Source organism: Mchenga conophoros, linkage group LG23, assembly GCF_057382185.1.
Source record: "Mchenga conophoros isolate Kocher_MC1m ecotype Shallow Benthic linkage group LG23, M_conophoros_male_GT1.1, whole genome shotgun sequence".
NCBI lineage: Eukaryota > Metazoa > Chordata > Actinopteri > Cichliformes > Cichlidae > Mchenga > Mchenga conophoros.
Window position 1 is genome coordinate 11,899,942 of NC_140547.1, and position 17,995 is coordinate 11,917,936.

Below are 17,995 nucleotides of genomic sequence, written 5' to 3' on the forward strand. Positions count from 1 at the left end.
GTTTACTTAATTATGAGGAGGTCCTAAAACACAACACATTGTTAAAAGTTCATCACATAATAAATTAGTCCCAATTCATTGATTCTGTATGTTACTAAATTCACATGACACTGATGTGTATGATTGGGAACCTGCAGTCTCAGTGTATTGCTGTATATAGTGTCAATAAAGGCATCATCATCAGTAATAACTTCTCCTTCTTCTTTCAATTCTTCTTTTGGCTGCTCCCTTCAGGGGTCACCACAGCGCATCATCTGCATCCATGTCATCCTTTACCTACCATCGTCCTGTCACATCAACTCTCTGCAGGCCTTCCTCCGGCCTGGCAGCTCCATTTTTAACAGCATTTGTCCAGTATATCCATATCCCTGCTCTGCACATGTCCAAACTTTGTCTGAAAAAATTACTCAACCGGAGCAGTCCAGTCTTTTTGATCAGCAATAATAACCTACTACTCAAATATGTACTCGGCTAAACCATGGTCTACTGTTCCACTGCACATGGTTGAAATGACATTAAAGCCACTTGACTTGGCAAAAATGATACAACTCAATTCTATTTTTGGGATAAATTATATATATAAAACAAAAGACAAATAGAAAAAGCTATGCTAATTCTACACAAAACAAGACCGTCTGTACCAGGGGTACGCAGTAAGTAGGTAAAATTTATTTATATAGCGCTTTTCATAGATAAAAAAAATCACAAAGTGCTTTACAGTACAAGAAATGGAAACAATGTAACAGTAAATAAAACAGCAAGGTAAACCAATGAAAAAAACAATAAAAACAACGTAATAACAAATTAATCAAAAGCTTTTCTATATAAAAATGTCTTCAGCTGTTTTTAAAAGATGTGCCCAATCTAAAGCCAAATCTAAAGCCCAATGTATTACTACTTAGATATTCTTTTGTGATATAAATCTTTTTATTCTGTACGCGTTGTTTTATTGTTGTATATTTTATTACACCGTGAAGTGATGGTACTGAGTAACTGCGTCACATTTCGACAGTAAACGTCAGACTGACAGAACACGCCTCTGCCAAATACCGCAGCTCCCCGCTTGTTAGCCCAGCATACGGTGACGAGGAGAGGACAGAGGGAGCAGCTGGTGTGGACGCTGGCCGGATGGTTAAATCTAACCTACAGACGATTTTGAATAGTCACTGTTTTGCTAGAGAAAAAGAGAGAAACTTACCCGAGATGCCTGTTATCGAGAAGTCCAGTAATAAACCTGAAAGTGAAAGGTATGTTGTGGTCCGTGTCAGCTGCTCTCAGTGAGCTAAGCTAAGCTACGTTTAAAAACCGCGGCCTAGCTTTCGCATACGCTGTGGGGCGACTAGCACAGCCTTTCATGTTTACATAACAGCGACACTTATTTCAGTTGACATTTCTAGAGAACATTATTAATCACGGGTAGCTTATTTCAATTCCATAAAAGATGCATATTAATCACCTTAAATACACCGTAGTACCGGGATTATGACCAAAATGTTAGAAGTGACAGCGCCGCTTTGGTAGCTTCACAGATGCTAACGCGTCAGCTAATATGTCAAACGCCACAGGTTCGCGTTATCGATGGCTGGGCTAACGTGTCGTAAGGTTTTCTATTAAGACCTGGTTGCGACTAGAATTATAATTTATAACATTTAAAATACAAATTTTGCGTGTTAAAAAGCGGAATAAGAGTGTTTTATCATTACTAGGTGTGTTTCCCCTTTAAATATTAGCGTAGACATTTAAGCTAAATGCTAGCTCTTTAGCATTAGGTAATCTGACGGATGCGTTCATATTTTCGTCCTTGGCAATGGAAATGATCAATGGCTTTGAAACCATGTTACTATCTTTTTTGATGTGGCTTTTGTGATGTAGAACTAGTACGACATTTTTTGCGCGGGGTTATGTAAAGTTAGCTAACCATGTAGTTAAAATGATGGCTGTACGGATTAATTCGTGGTTTCAGGGATTTTCTTATTTATTTATTTATATATTTTATTTTATTTTTTTCTTTTCGCCCTTCTGAACCCACGATAAGACACCCAGTAACTTCTGGAAAACACGGGTTCCAGGTGGGCGGACAGGGAATACGTTTTACCGACGTTCAGAAAAACCTTTGTAATGTTTTTAATCCGATTCGGTTTGATTTATGCGAGCTGCTGCGGGGCCATTCTTCAGCAAGCCGTGTGCCTGTTTGGGTGCAGTTAAAGTACCGATTGACTGGAAGTGAGGAGACTGGTGGGGATGGATGCCTCGAAACTGGTTGTTAGCGATTAACCCAGTCTGGTGGTCGGTTGTGGTTGCACCACTCGTGCCCTGACAGGATTTGTTGACGCGCTCTGTTTGTGCTGATCTATAGTGTTTGAGGCGCTCATAGGAAATTTCCACTGCGGGGGAGGAGGGACGGAGGGGGGCAGGGTGGGTGCTGTATGGGGAATTTTGGAAGTTATGGCCTACACACAAATCTTGATGTATTTTTGCTTCTCGTGGCAACTAGTTGGTTGGAAGTTGGATATAGTTATGTAATTGTCATGGTTAGATATTATGTATGTATATTATATAATAGTGTTTCTCTTTAAGCCGAAGCTTGAAAAAATGGCTTTATGAATATGCTGACACAGAGCTATCATGTGCGATAAGGGTGGTTTAACATCCACATCTTCCAATAATAAAGCATGCATTAAAATAACATCTATTATAGCAGCTAATAGCCTCCCCCCCTCCCAAGGTAAAAAAGTCTGTTACCTTAAGAGAAGGCTAGGCCTTTTCTTTTCATTCTTTTCATCTTTGACCACCTGATAAAATCAAAGGTATTTAAACTTGTGCAAATTTAACCCTGCATTAAAGAATGTTACCTTTTTAACCTGCTAATTTGTCTTTTGTTGAAAGCCAGAACGTGTTAGGTGAGCTAAAAAAACCACATCGCAAATGTCATACTACATTAAAGAGTCTCATTATAACAGTGCAGGCTAGAACATGAGATTAAAGATGATTCTCTGCTAGATGGATGCATGAGATTTAGTGCAGATGTCCTTTACAATGATGTTCATTTACAGCAGACTCTCCTACAAACACTATTCACGGCAGCTGTTTTTATTAAGATGACCCCCAGGGTGTCATTGTGCGGTGCTGCCTACTGTTCACATGTCAGTCTCAAAGAACGCTAAAGGTAGAAACTGACTGAGAACTTCGTGTTCTCTTTAAATCGCAGGGAGGAGGCGTTGAGGGGTTCTGCAAGGATGGCAAGTGGCTTCCTTTCCTAATCTGATTACTGGATTTAGGGAGTAACTGCATTTGGTTAAAATCCCAATCCTCTGTGAGATCATAAGTTGAATATTATACACTGCAAATGACACTGGTTTCCGCACCTCTGCTCAACATGTAGCGCATTGGTGGCATTTGCGTACGAGAGCATCTCTGTGTGTGATGGTGTTTGCGGTGCTGTTATTTTTGTTCCTAATAGAATCCCAGTGAACAGGCCTTTGCTCAAAGCTGTAAATGTATGCAGTCACAGCAAGCTAAATCTGAGGAGTGCTGTGACACAGCACTGGATTATAATGGCTGTTGAGTATTGTTTATCCCCGTCTCTTAAACTGGAGCTACACAGTGAGTGAAGGGCTAAAGTAGGCTAGTGGCTAGAGGAAAAAATAGCCCGTTCTTCTGGCAGGTTTCCTGTGAGAACCGTGGAACAAGCTTAAAGTGACCGCAGCAGAAGTGTGCCTGACAAACGTTAGCTTTCTGAAGTTTGCTTCCTTTCCCACATGAGCCGTAGCCTCGATGTGTCTTTGTGAGACAAAAGCAAACAATTTCTCATAGTTGGTGGTCAATATTTGACTGACAGCTGACAGAAAATTGCTAACAGTTTAAGTGAGGCATCAGTGATGTGGTGGTGTGACATAAACCACTTCTCCTTTCCGTTACGCGTTCCTCATCCGTCGGCACGTCATGCACGCATCTGTGCTCAACACAGGAACGGTTATTGATCGAACCGGTTCCCCCAGTCTTGTGCTTTTGTGTCTGAAGACTCACTCGGGGTTAGCAAATGTTTTACTGCAGTATTGCAGATGAGTCACTCTGCAGTTTAATTTGTGCCGAACCTGCTGCTTATAAAGAGTTTGGTTTGTGTTTGGTAGCAGAATCTCGACTGAATACCCAGCTCATGATGGTTCCATCTGTGTGTGCGTTTGTTTCGCTATCCAGTATCTCAAGTCCTTTGAGGTGCTCCCGCTGTTGCAGTAACCCGTGTCCGGGGCCTCTGTGGTGCTCCTGATGCCCCTCTCCCACCCCTGAAGATCCCAGGTGGGCGAGGGAATGACCAACGGGATCGCAATCTTTCAGCTAAGCTGTTCTATTCTGTAAGTGATGAAAGCTTAAAAAGAAATACAGAAATTTCCCTGCTGGTATGTGCAATTTAATTTTTAACATAACCTAAACTACACTTTCCCAGGATGCTCAGTTGCTGGTTCTTGAGGAACCTTCCCCTGCCAATAGCAGAGTGCGCTTCTTACTCTTTGAGCCCCGGCGCTCCGAAGGAAAGCACTGTGTATGGAGGGCGGCGCTGAAAGGAGGAAACCTGTACGTTGAAATCCCTCCTGGAGCTTTGCCCGAGGGCAGCAAAGACAGGTGAGCAGGCAAAACTTGTTTGCAAGTGATTCAAGTAAGAGGAAGTAGACCAGACGCTTTTACTTACTGGTAACTGCTAAAGCAGAAACACACATCTACTCGTGTTTCCTGATGCAGTATATAGGCAGGTATAATAATATTCACATCCACACTGGAAAAAAAAATCTTAAAAGCAAAAATGGTATTTGGAAAAAAATAAATAAATAAACGAAGGACCTCTAATCTTTGGGTGAAATGTGCTCTGCCTCAAATTATTAACAACCCTCTGACAAAACATTAACCCTTCTTGTTTGCTCTGTTTCTTTCCAGTTTTGCCCTTCTGCTGGAGTTTGCAGAAGAGCAGCTGCAGGTTGACCACGTTTTCATCTGTTTTCATAAGAGCCGTGATGATAGAGGTGAGGGGTTTTTTGTTTTTTCTTTGATGCAAATTAAAACTGTTAACGCTTTATATAAAATACTGAGCTATATCAGGAAACAGAGTAATGTTTTTGTTGTTAAGCATGTTTTAAATGCATACTGCCTGCAGATGTTATGAACCTCATTACCTCTTCACACTAGTTTCCAGACCTGTAATAAATGTGCGATGTACTGCTCACGACTCCAAAAATAAGTAGCACTGGACTCAGGCCAGACTCTTCGTTAAAGAGCTCAGATGTTGCAACACGTGCCGGATGTTTCTGAGCACAGTCTTGCTGATTTATCTAATAATTAACTAACTTACTCATGTTATGCAGACTAATGTCCACTGTACCACCACAGATGCTGTTAGTGAACAGTGTGATTATGAAATGTCACGGGTGTGTTGATTCTAACATCTGGTCCAAGTCTGTACTGATGTGTTTACAGTGCTGAGAGCTTTTCTCTGCATGGTGCTTTTCAGCACACTCACAGTGGCAGTGTCGTGTCTATATGTTCATGGAAGATGAGCTGCTTTTGCTCTGTTCTGATCTCTCCTTGTGTCGTCCTCCATAGCATCCTTGCTGCGTACATTCAGTTTCCTGGGCTTTGAGATTGTGAGACCAGGTCATCCCCTCGTCCCTTCCCGCCCTGACGCTTTCTTCATGGCTTACAGCATCGAGCGTGACTCTTCAGATGATGATTAAAATTACGCTGAGCAGTTAAAAATCTTTTTTTTGTTTGTTGTTTTTTATTTCAATCCACAACCACATCTTTATAATTTTGTTTATAAAAATGTCATCCAAGCTCAGTATGGTTGAGGTGTGTTTTACCTGCCACGTGCTGTGTTTCATTACGATTTGCACTAGGGTAAGATGTTAATATGTCAGGAATGTAAATCAAGCGACACGTAATATTTGGGCAATGCATCCTTACTGCTGTGATACTTTCCCCGATGTGTAGTGTTGGCTTCCTGCTCGTTCTCTCTAAACCCTCATCATCTCAAATATATTTATGAGTTATATTGAGCTTACTCATGTAATTAGAAATATAGATTTCAGTTGATTCTCCTGTTGATTTTTTTTTTTTTTAATGTGTGCATGATTTTAATTTGTTTCAATACACTTGATAGGGACGTGCATGTTGTAACTGTACTAAATAAAAGTGCTCACCTTAAACTGTGGTTTCTGTGGTGTCATGAAACATAATTACACCCTCTAAAAGGAGAAAGCATTTAGTTGTGTTAGCCAAAGCTAGAGCCAGTAGTAGTTGTGTAAGCTCCTGGCTGCATTTCGTAACGTCTTGATTTGGGATACGGGGAATAAGGTTAATCCCCTTCAGAAAGTCAACAACTTGCATGAAGTCGCATTCATTTACACACAGTATTTTTGTGAAGGTCTTGAGAACAGAAACCATGCCCCACCTTCACACCTTTTTTTTTTTTAAACTTGAAACCCACCCAATAACTAGAGAGAAGTAAAGTGTACAGACAAAAACTGACACAAGAGTCAGATGAAGTTGACAAAACAGCCTTTTTTTTTTTTTTTTTTAAACCAGTGGAGTCTTTTTAATAGACTAGTTTTACATTATGAAGTGCAGCACATGAACAGCTGATGAAGGAGAATGCACTGAAGTGGGTTATTCCTCAATCTGGACTGTTTTTCCCTTTCAGTCGGGCGATAACGACGGACTCCTTTGATATCGACTATAAACTTTGCTCAGCGTTCACTGTGTGCCACAGCTCATTGGCCACACTCGCAACTGTTTCAGAGTCTGTAAAGGACAGATACTGCAAGCACATACAGTCCTCCCAGTCCAGAAGAGACCGATCCTCGATCAGCCCCTTTTCGGCCAACTTCATAACCAGCAGCGCCCGCTTGACTGTCAGCCAGTTATGTATAATGGTGGTTGCAGGGCCTCCTTGGTTGAAGATAGAGACGTGTGGGCCCCAGAGGAGCACCTGAAGCATGGCTACCATGTCCACCATCTGAGCCCCGCTGTCGCTCTCAAGCAGAGAGGACAGATGAAGAAGCCCTTTTTGGTAGGAGGATTTGCAAACATCTGGTACTGAACCCGGAGATGTCGCACTCTCTTGCCAGCAGGACTGGATTAAAGCTGTAATTTGAGATTTGATGGAGGTGAGGGGTTGAGCGAAAGTCTGTGGCTTTAGCACCACACGAGGACAGCCTCTCGTCCTCCATAACGTCTGAATCCTCCCTTTTTCTGGAGTGTTTACCCACTCCGTTTCTTCCTTCTCCTCAGAGGCGTCCTTATTCAAGTTGTTTTCTGCCTTGTCCCTCTTCCCATCGGGCCACACTAGAAGGATCTCCTGGGGTTTGAGCTCAGCTGCAGTGCCTCTCTTACTGTATAGATGGTGTGTACCCATTAATATCTGCAGCAACAGAGCACACACCTGTCTATAATAACGCACAGAGTCTGTGCTCTGCAGCGAGCTGCTGTCTTTAACAAAATCATCCAGGCTGGCGTGTGGCAGGTCTCTTTCCACGCTCACGGCATGGCCTTTCTGGAGGAAAGACTGAACTGTGAGCTTGCAGAGGTTCGTGGCTTCTGCTGCACGCTCAGTGCTGCTTCCACCTGGTGGATTAGCAGGATCTCGAGTTTCACTGGTTCTGTAGCTGTTGCTGGTTGGGAAATAAGTAATAACATCTCGCACGTTGACGTGTGGCGGCTGCCGCTGGATTTGAGTGGAGAAAACCTCATCAATGTGTTTGTGTACCTGCACAGAGAAGCAGCAATCAAACCACTGAAGTGCTGAGTGATAAATATGTCAAAAAAAGTCGACTCTGCTGCAGCCGTGGGTATACTATAGTTCAGAGGAAGCGTTTTTGCCACCACAAGCCATTGTAGCACTTGCAAGTGCCGATAAAGATCATATTTGTTTTACTGGTTGCTATGAGCAACATTCCTACCACTTGGTTTTGCAGACAATTTCAAGGGAAATGTAACAACTACAAATCACAACATGCACACAGAGCTGGTTGTAAACTATGCAAAATGAATAAAAGACATGCAACATTACCCTTAAACCGAGCACTCTCTGTGGGAACTTTGGGCTGTGCAGGCTGTAGTAAGTCATGTTTCCAATCTCCTTTGGCTGGCTGCCCTTATGCAAGAGGAAGTCCTGAGGCTGGTATGAGCTCACATCCCTTCTAGAGCCCTCTAGCAGATTCCTTGCCTCCACAGTCTGTGCCATGCTTCTAAGAAAGAGTAGATGGCGATGCTGAATCCCATGAGAAACAACCCCCTGATCGACAAAGCTGTGGAAGATGTAGGGAAGATCTTCGTCCGGAGTGTCAAACGACAGCTGGGAGAAGGACACTACGGAGACAGGACTGCTTGTGGATGGTTTAAACTCTTCTAGCTCCTCTGAGAAAAAAAGATCTTGTTTGGGTGCCATCATGTACAGCGGATTGTCAAAGTTCTGGGGGAATCTTTGCAGAGGAGAAAAGGGTGACATGTGAGGCAACGAAGGCACATGGGTGGGCGGGAGGGATAAAGCACGATGTAACCTCTTCTTCGGGACAGGCGGTGGGTTGATATCAGAGTAAAATCTCTCCAGGTGTCTGCACGGATCTGAGCAACACCATCAGAGGAATTAAAGTCAGACAACAACAGCAGGCAAAGAAGGGGAAGTAGTTTAAACACAATACAGAGACACACTGAGGTAAAATAGTTTTGTAAAACAGACATACTGCTGAAACTGCACTTATGTTTACAAAAACAACACTGACTGTTCATGAGCTGATCGGTGAGGGTTGGCTCAATAAATGGGAATATTTTAAGAATGTACTTCATTATTAATTGTTTAGTAGTAGTTTCTTTTTCTGGTGCAGCCTACTTAATATGAAACTGAATGCATGTGGCCCAGAGAAAGTTTGACACTCCTATTTGAGAGGAACTTGCTTGCATAGTACAATCACACCTCCAAAGGAGTCATTCAGTATAAGGACATTTACCCCGTTTGCCTTTTCAGTGAAAGTAAAAGTTTTGTAAGGTGACTTCCTCTCGAGTTCTCATGAACTGAAAGGCGAACTGAGAAAAAAGAACCAGATGTAATAGTATTTTTTTTCCCCATCACACCGAGCCATATACTTCAGTAATCAGTAAACCACAGTGCTATTTGCCTAATTTATTGTTGCAGAGATATTTTGGTGTCATCGTTCTCCAAACCTACCGTAGCGTTGGTGTATGGGGCACTGGGCTGCATTGCAGTCGGTGGGTTCAGGAAAGACATCGTTGTATGCGGAACTTTGATGCTGTGGTACCACAGGGCTGCAGTCAGACTCCACGCTGGAATGCCTGAGGAAATACATGCAATTGCAATATATGCACAGCAAAAGCTGCCTGCTGCTCCATTGTCAGGTTTGGGTGTGGAGTGAAAATATTATTAAAATTCAATGAAAAACATGTCAAAAGGAGCCATAAAGGTTTCTCCTTCTGACAGAAAGATAATGCTTACCTGTGCTGTTTGACAGGCAGTGCCGGCGGCTGCTCGTCCACTCTGCTGCTTGAAGCAGACGCCATCGGGACTCTAACACCTAACCCGCTCTTCCACTTCTCTCACACTTTGCTTCTGTCACTGAACTGAGTGCATGTGAAGCTCAGGGGGCCAGCTCAGTCAGTATAAAACACTTCCCATCCGCTTCAGTTACTCCCCCTGCTGCGTTTCGGTGCCTCTCACAGTCACACACGTGTAGTCGCACATTTTTAAAGCAAACTTGTGTCTTCTTGAGGCTGCCCTGCTTATCTTTCGTTCTAATCGTTTCTAGTTAGACTTTGAGGTTGGCACCGGAAAAGTTATGTCTGTTCTGAGGGCAAAGCTGCTCTCTGAGCTAACCTCAGCTTGTCAAAATGGGGAAGAGCAGTTACAGCGGAGCACCTTCAGCATGCACTCATTTTTGCTCCCTTCTGTCAGTTGCAGTTGATCTGCATGTGCTGTTTAGGTTTTCTCATGTGCCCGATGCACTTGTAGCTTTCATGCACACGCTGCTCTCTGAAGTACTTGCTACCGCTGGTTTAAATGGAAGGAAAACATATTTGTGCAGGTGGAAACACCAAATAACTGCCTTCTGATAAACATCTGCCCGTGTTTCTGTTGGTGTTCCTTAAACCTCTTTGAATGAATGTCTGGAATATAATCTTAACTTGATCCAGGGATAGTTTACTGATCACAAATACTGACACTACAGTGCACCTGAAGAGAAAACAGTGCGACAGGAAACACAGGAAATTCATATTCATATTCTAATTACATGAATGACTGCAGAAAGTTTAATCTTACAACCGCACTCTGCCAGCACAGAAAAACAACCGTGTGACAGCATCAACACCTGACTACAGGGGACAAGGTTTGATGTGATGCAACTGATAAACGGAGACATGTATGAAACCCTCCTCACATGCACACACATGCGCGCACACAGGTTGCTGTATGATATTTTAATCTCTGTGTGCAGCTGGTTTCTGCACCATGAAGCTCCCTTAATGTAGTCCTATCCCAGAATGCCTCTGGCTAAAAGCAGTTTTTCAGTATCTGTTATATTTACACTCACTGCAGCAGTCAGCAGGTCACTGATAAACACATGTAAAAGCGTGTAATCATGGCTGACTGTGGAGTCCATGGAGGCTTCCAGCACGGTGGCGGTGACGAAGGCCGTTAGCGCTGAATCTCTTTCTGTGTTTTCAGTGAAAGTAACCAGACCAATTTCTTTTGAATTTTCACTTCTGTCTGAGAACTGAAATGAAGAAGGACGCGCACATCAGAGGGTCACAAGTACAATGTGGGTCACGCTGCCTCATTCCTGCCAAACAAACTCTCCTCAGCTGACATTTAACTTTAAAGCCAGTGTACTTACACAGTGTCAAAACTAGAATGCCCAAAATATCTGAGCTCATCTGGATTAAAATATCTTCTGGTTTGATTTCTTTTAAATCTCCCAACTCAACCCAAAATCCAGATGTCACTGTGCATCCAGTCTTATGTATGCATCCAGAAAAACCACATTTCAAAAAACAAACTCATCTGTGTGTCATAGAATGAAATAAGTATTTGGTCCCCAAGCAAAGCATGAGTGAGTACTTAGTTAAGAAACCCTTGTTGGTGAGAACAGCAGTGAGATGTTTCTTGTTGTTGCTCAGGAGAATTTTGGCCCACTCCTCTTTAAATCAATTCAATTTTATTTATACAGCACCAAATCACAACAACAGTCGCCTCAAGGTGCTTTATATTGTAAGGCAGACCTTACAATAATACATACAGAGAAAAATCCAACAATAATATGACCCCCTATGAGCAAGCACTTTGGTGACAGTTGGAAGGAAAAACTCCCTTTTAACAGGAAGAAACCTCCGGCAGAACCAGGCTCAGGGAGGGGCGGCCATCTGCTGCGACTGGTTGGGATGAGAGAAACTCTCTGAATCTTTTAGGTTTCTGGGTTTCTAGGTTGCTTTATCAAACACGAAGGTTTAGAGTCTCTTGAAAGTAGAGGGAGCAGGTTCTCATTTTACTTTTAAATGTCATACAAACCACAAGTAAACCAGCAGTCTGAGAGCGAAGAGCTCTGTTGGGATATAAGGTACCATGAGGTCTGTCTATATGTCTCTTTCTTTTCCCTGTCAGTACACTCACTGTGGTGTTTTGGATTGACCTGATAAAATGAATATTTCAGCCTAGAAGTAATGAATGCGTGTTTCTCAGCATCGCTCTGAGACAGGAAATGCAAACATCTCTCTTGCATCTGCATAAGGTGACTTTAACCCACGCACAGGGACAACATGCAAACTCCACAGTCAGCACATGTTAAAATAAAGCAAAAAAAAAAAAAAAGAAAAAAAAATTCAACTAATAATATTCAGCTTTTGTTTGTATTGTTATATTGACCAGTGGAGTCCAATTTAAGGAACATACAATAACAACACAATAAAAATACATTCAGATGGACTGCGATATGAACCTCTCCAACTTGTTTTATATTAATCAACACAGATGTTCTGCATGCCTTTTTTCTTTCATCTCCTCCTCTTTTACTTTCATTAAAGCTGAAACCCCTGTTTGCCACGAGGAACGGCCTAAATCACGCGCAGAAACAGCACGGCGGGTGATTTTAAATTTAGATCACCTTTATCTATTCCCGTGTTCAAGGGTCAGCCTTGTGTTTCCCTCGCCCTCGGCTTAGATAAGGGTACTCTGGGCCATAATGATATTTACCTGCTTAATTTCAGTGTGTGGGAGGGTTAAGGACGCATGCTCCAAGGATGTATTAGGCGACCAGCGGTCTCTTCATATGCTAAAGAGCAAGCGCTTGGTTCATCTGGCAGAAGGACGCATTCAGCGCTGCAGGACTCAGGGCTCATAAATACGTGTTCAGCGAGGAAGTGAATAGGAGCAGGCAAACTGAGAGTGACTGACATTTAAGCGATAGAGGAATCCATTAACCTTAACCTCACGGGTGATGTGGAATATCCTCAGTGAATCTTAAAGGTGATCTTCCTCTGTGCTCAGCTCTAGACTTTGAACTTTTTGCGAAACAAACCACTTCTGCTTTGTGTCTGGTTGTATTAACCAATCATGTCTGAGTTTTAGTTGCATGCAGGTATACAGACAAGCTGTCTCGAAACCTTGTGACGGTGTGATAAGCATTTAAAATTTTTTTCAGTATTCAATGTGTGCAATGACAAGCAGACAGAAGAGGAAGTGTTTACCAGACGTGTGGTGGGTATACCAGAAGACCTGAAAAAATGTCCCAAAGGGTTCTGAAATTTGGTTAACTAGAACTAGGTGCTTCAATACTAAATCGATATTTGAAAGTGACACCAGAGTAGTGACAAAATCTGGTACAATTTAATTAGTTTTCAGTGTTTTACACGGGAGGAAAACTTTTATTTTTACATGCAAATTTAAATAAATACATAACATATTTTCTTGGCATTGTTACCACACAGTCAAATATATAGTGATGTTTCTAATGGCGGGAGATGAAGTGTTTCTTTATGACCTCGTAGAAGCGGGGTTTACGGCTCTCATCTGGTTGCCTTGGTGGTGGAGACGATGAAACTGTGGTGGAGGAGACAGCAGAAGCCTGTAGTGCTCTCTTAGACTGTGAGTCAGCCAAGTGTTTGGATAGTCTCTTCTCCGGCCCTGACAGGTGGGAGGACTTGCCTTTAATGTCTTCTGTGCTTTTCCCGGGAGCTCTGCTGAGCCAGTATGAATTCTTGTCATTTTTATTTAAGCGGTGCGGGCCTGCTTGGCAGAGAAGTGCCTCCTCGCTTGCCATCTGGGGGCTCTGACTTAAGGTGACGAAGCCGTAGGGGGTGGTGATTTTGGTCAAGTGCGGCAGGGAGAGAGCGGCTTTGCTTGCGGGGTCAAGGCAATGCTGGGTCTCACTGTAGGAGCAAGGAGAGTGCAGCTCCCTCTGAAGGAGAGATCTCCTCTTGGTTAAAGGGTCTGAAACACACCGCTCAGCTTTGCGCTCTGACAGAACTAAAGCAAAGCTGGAGAATGATGCAGATGACGAGACCGTGGCGCAGGCCGAAGAAACTGAGGATTCTGGCGTCATCTCTGAGCCCCCTTCTCTCTCTTTGTTACTTTCCTTGTCCAGTGATCTGAAGCCAGTCTGCACAGACAGACTTGGAATGGTGAACTGTGGGATGCTGTCAGGAGTCAGGATATTCGGAAAAATGTTCTCATGGGAATCGAAGGACTTTGCGGTGCCGGTAGCCCACGAAAGCGCCTGGATCCCTGCACTGTTGTGCCTACGTCCTGTGGGGAAATCATCTGAAGCTTTGCTTCCACTGCAGATAGCTCCAATGGTGAACGTTCTGGTGACGGGATTCTTATTCATGTTTAAATCTCTTTAACCCTCTCTGCACACAGGCTCGGAGCGTCTGTAGATTTTGAAATAGGAGTGGGGAGAGGCACCTTTTATGCTTTTCCACATCCCTTTGTCCTCCAGCAAATGCATCAAAGGGTGCGTAAATGTGACGAAGACAGGTAGCGGAAACAGTTTCCAATTAGGGAAACTGTCAAGTATGGAAGCTTAATGATGGGCCTCTTTTTTAAACCTCTTTGTGTGCCAAGGAGCACGCAGGACAGATGTTGTATTCTGGTAACTACATGAAGGGTTTAGATTTTGAAAAGAAACTTGTTTAACATTTTAAGATTCGCACATTTTTTTATTTGCAGTGGCACAGGTGCTATTGCATATTTTATTAGTGACTAATAAAACAGTGAAGAGTACCCATCGCTCCCTTATAAATTAGATTTTGTAAAGTTGCAGCTTTTGCAAAAAGGATGTTTAAAAACAAACAGCTAAGCTGCAAATATGTATGAATTCTACAAAGTAAATATTTATCTGTGATATTTAAAAAGTTCTAGTAAACTGTTCTGTTGATTAATAAACTGTAAAACCCACCCAGTATATAAGTGGGGCTGATTTTAGCTGATACATCGGTATCTACAATTATAATGGCCGTTAAATGAAAATTAAAAATTAAAAAAGGGAAACACAAACACTTGTATTTTATGATTGTTGATGTTGGAATGTTTGTCCACCAGAGGGCGCTCTGCAACGTCCCTGTCGGTAAAACAGCACACACAGGTCACCCAGCTGATCTGATCAGAGGTGGGCAGAAAGCAAGCTTCTGTGACAATAAAACATTTTCTTAGGAAATAACTTTATATTACAAATGTTAGCCTTCTCCTTCTTTCAGCTGCTCTATTTAGGACTCACCACAGTGCTTCATCTGCCTCCATCACACCCGACCTTTGACATCCAACCTTTTGCACTGTCCCTACATTTAGAGTCCCCAATCTTACATCCACTCTTCCACCAACAGTAGCACAGTTCCCTGCAGTCTGGAGGCAGTCTTTGTTAACGGGGCCAGTATGGTTTATTCCCATCTTTCAAGAACCCGGCCTTCACCCCCTGACCGCTTTATATCGACAGAGATATAAATGAATAATACATTTTAAAAAATAAATAAAATAATACATTTCAACTTTCTAACTAAACTGGGGTTGAAGTAAATTTTAGCGTTGGTCTTAGACTTAGTAATGTAAAAATAACAAGAAGTTGGCCCCCCGAAATTCAAGTTATGTAGCAGAAATTTTGAGATTACAACCCAAAACTTTGACTTACAGATCGCATGTTTAAGCGCTGATAGAAAACATATATATTTTTCAGTTGCAGAGACACGTGTATATTTCACGGCTGCATTTTAAGTTTTCTATAACCCGTTTGTGATCCCTCCCAGCCCAAACCGTTTTGCCCGCCTTTTTTGGCCTGATGGAGGTTAATTGGCGATTTGCTCATTGGCTCGCGCTGATTGCAGCAGGTGCATTTGTCTGCATTGATTGGCTGCAGCGTTGACGCTTCAGGGTACATTTCATGCTCTAACTCCTTCACAAGCTGTGGTTTCTCAGTTCGTCCTCGGTCTATCGCAGCCCTCCAGCTTCAGGTTTTAGCCCGCAGAAGAATGAGTCTTGAGGGCGTCAGCGAAGTTGTGGAGCTGGGGCAGGATCAGGTCCGGGTCCAGACTAACAATACTGAGGTAAAGGAGAGGGGGACTTCTCGCTTCTGCTAGCTGCTCGGGTCCTCTCGCACTAGCAGGAAGGTTGTTTGTGTTTTGTTTTTTCACCGGTCGTGTCTACTTACCTGCAGGACAGAGTTGTGAGGAGAGACGGGGTGCTTCCCTCCCTGCTGCGCGGCCTCTTCTGGCCCTTTGGCATCGTTGTACGTAGCTGACAAAGTTACACCCCTCTCTCCAGCTTTAGCTAAAGTAACATTGCTCTGATTTGCAGGTGCGTGCATACCGCGGCTTTTGGTGGGTGCTGGGCTTACGGCAGACAAAGGAAAACGTCCTCGTTAACCCCACGGTTTCCAGCCCTGGGCGCCAGAGCCTCACAGGCCGCAAGCGCCTAAGCCGGGTCACCCGCCTGCTGCTGTACGTCCTGCCCCGCTGGATGCAGAGTGCCCTCGGCTATCCGGTGTCCAGCAGAATCGGACTGTCCCTGTCCCCAGGTAGGTGCATGTTGTTTATTTTGTCGAATAATATGAACAGGACACGGACTGATCCCACTGTCACACTGTTCAGACACGGCTGATACTTAAAATAAGTCAGTGGAGACAATTAGATGACAGTTTGTGACATTAGTAGAGAAAAGAATTTGAAAATGGGGCCAAATGTACTTTTACTGGCTCTACGTTTTACCTTTGACTCTTCAACTGTTAATGTGAATAACTGCTGGCTTGCAGCTTTGCCTACAGAATATTTCAGTTTTTAGAGTTACTGAGGGACTCTGTTTAGAATCATGAAACAAACGGTTTGAGCAATTCAGCAGTAAAACAATGTTTATCTGAACCTCTTGTTAAAAAGCTGATTGACTAAGCAGCCTTTTGTGTAATTAAAAAGTTGTCTGGCCTTCTGCAGCCGCTTACTGAACAAAACTTAAGAATTTCAGACACTCGTGGCAAGTTCAGTTTACTTTCACTAGGTATTCATTCTTTGATCCTGAAGTTTATAAGTGTTATATTGTTTGTGCTTAAGTAGTGTTTGGATGTGCCATACAGTATATGGAACTTATGATTGTACTGTTGTCCCCTCTGAGCAGGACACTCTTGTACATGATTTAATTAAAGTGTTTTTCTCCTGCTTGAAGGTTTAAATATAAATTAACTTTTAAAGTTTTCTCTGAAATTGAGTGAACACTGCATCATGAAAGGTCATGCTTTGTGAACAGAAATCAGAGTGTCTCCTGCAAAGCCCTGTGGAAAGGGCAGTAAGAGAAAACAGGATGACGTAGATGACGAGGAGGAGGACGATGATGTGGAGGAGCAGCAGACTTGGGTGGAGGCGCTCTCTCAGGAGCTTGCTGCTGACGATGATGGACCTGAGGTTGACCCTGACTATGAGGTTGGTATTGTGCGGGGGGGAGACAAGGAAGCAAACTCTGCTGTGTATTTTTCTCCCCCATTAGTTTTATGCAGAGCTGTAAATTTAAAGTTGTAAAACTCACTCCAGAGACCACACGCTTGGTTTCTTTAGCCTGTGGTTTTAATTGTAGTTACAGACATGAAGAGCATCTTAAAACATGGCCGCTTCCTTTCTTTTAAAGCCCAGCTCTGTAGAGACGGAGAGTGAAGAATACCGCTCGCACAATGACACAGAAAGTGACCTTGAGGTTTCGGAGAAGGATGTCGTCATTGACGACGTGAACACGGTGAGCTGAGTGGCGGCACGGTTCTGTAAACGAATTGTTGAACGGCTGAATCGGCTCAGCTTTCTTGTCTCTACAGGGAGTTGATGTGCCCACTCCTGAAGTCTCCTGCCCTGCTGTTTAGCGTGTCATATTGAGTGTCTTTGTTGCAGGTTGTTCTTGTATGTTTATATTTCATAATTCAATAAAACTTTATCCCTTTGCGACCCCCTCTGTTTAACATTTACATGCTCCCACTGGCACAGATTATAAAGAACAACAAAATAAACTACCACAGCTATGCAGATGACACACAAATATATATCACAATGTCACCAGGAGACCGAGGCCCTGTACAGGCTCTTGGTAAATGCACTGAGGAAATTAATGACTGGTTGTGCCACAATTTTCTCCAACTAAACAAAACTGAGGTAATAGTCTTTGGCGCCAAAGAAAAACGATTACAGGTCACCAGAGAACTTCAATCTATACATCTAAAAACCACAAACCAGGCGAGAAATTTGGGTGTAGTGATGGATGCAGACCTAAACTTAGAAAAACACATTAAGACAATAACAAAGTCAGCTTACTATCACCTCAAGAATATATCAAGGATAAAAGATCTGATGTCTCAACAGGACCTGGAAAAACTAGTCCATGCATTCATTTTTAGTAGGCTTGATTACTGTAACAGCATCTTTACAGGTCTACCTAAAAAATCAGTCAGACAACTACAGCTCATTGAGAACTCTGCTGCTCGAGTCC

At 43.0% G+C, this 17,995-nt stretch overlaps 4 protein-coding genes across 7 annotated transcripts; 2 read left to right on the plus strand and 2 right to left on the minus strand.

Moving 5' to 3' along the window:
* Positions 1-1,038: 1,038 nt before the first annotated feature.
* On the plus strand, positions 1,039-6,194 carry oaz1a (ornithine decarboxylase antizyme 1a). Its single transcript, XM_085264255.1, is given in 6 exon segments — positions 1,039-1,247; positions 4,198-4,264; positions 4,266-4,352; positions 4,445-4,620; positions 4,930-5,015; positions 5,593-6,194. Coding segments are annotated over 6 exon segments (666 nt in total). The 5' UTR covers positions 1,039-1,128; the 3' UTR covers positions 5,724-6,194.
* Positions 6,094-10,456, minus strand: LOC146546783 (inactive tyrosine-protein kinase PEAK1). The gene is made up of 4 exons (XM_085264248.1): positions 9,497-10,456; positions 9,212-9,336; positions 8,057-8,610; positions 6,094-7,753 (listed from the first exon to the last, which is right to left on the minus strand). The coding sequence occupies exons 1-4, from the start codon at positions 9,559-9,561 to the stop codon at positions 6,722-6,724; spliced, it is 1,776 nt and encodes a 591-aa protein (XP_085120374.1). The 5' UTR covers positions 9,562-10,456; the 3' UTR covers positions 6,094-6,721.
* A 199-nt stretch (positions 10,457-10,655) lies between these two features.
* LOC146546784 (uncharacterized) lies at positions 10,656-13,963 on the minus strand. Its single transcript, XM_085264250.1, has one exon. The coding sequence runs from the start codon at positions 13,875-13,877 to the stop codon at positions 12,999-13,001; it is 879 nt and encodes a 292-aa protein (XP_085120376.1). The 5' UTR covers positions 13,878-13,963; the 3' UTR covers positions 10,656-12,998.
* Positions 13,964-15,380: 1,417 nt separating this feature from the next.
* Positions 15,381-17,457, plus strand: org (oogenesis-related gene). Of its 4 annotated transcripts, none has more exons than XM_085264252.1 (6): positions 15,381-15,585; positions 15,696-15,767; positions 15,881-16,055; positions 16,775-16,947; positions 17,150-17,254; positions 17,331-17,457. In XM_085264252.1, the coding sequence occupies exons 1-6, from the start codon at positions 15,511-15,513 to the stop codon at positions 17,373-17,375; spliced, it is 645 nt and encodes a 214-aa protein (XP_085120378.1). In that variant the 5' UTR covers positions 15,381-15,510; the 3' UTR covers positions 17,376-17,457. The 4 variants fall into 4 exon arrangements, with proteins under 4 accessions (XP_085120378.1, XP_085120380.1, XP_085120379.1 ...); XM_085264254.1 differs by having other exon boundaries at positions 15,382-15,585; positions 15,836-16,055; positions 17,314-17,457; XM_085264251.1 differs by having other exon boundaries at positions 15,385-15,585; positions 15,836-16,055.
* Positions 17,458-17,995: the final 538 nt, after the last annotated feature.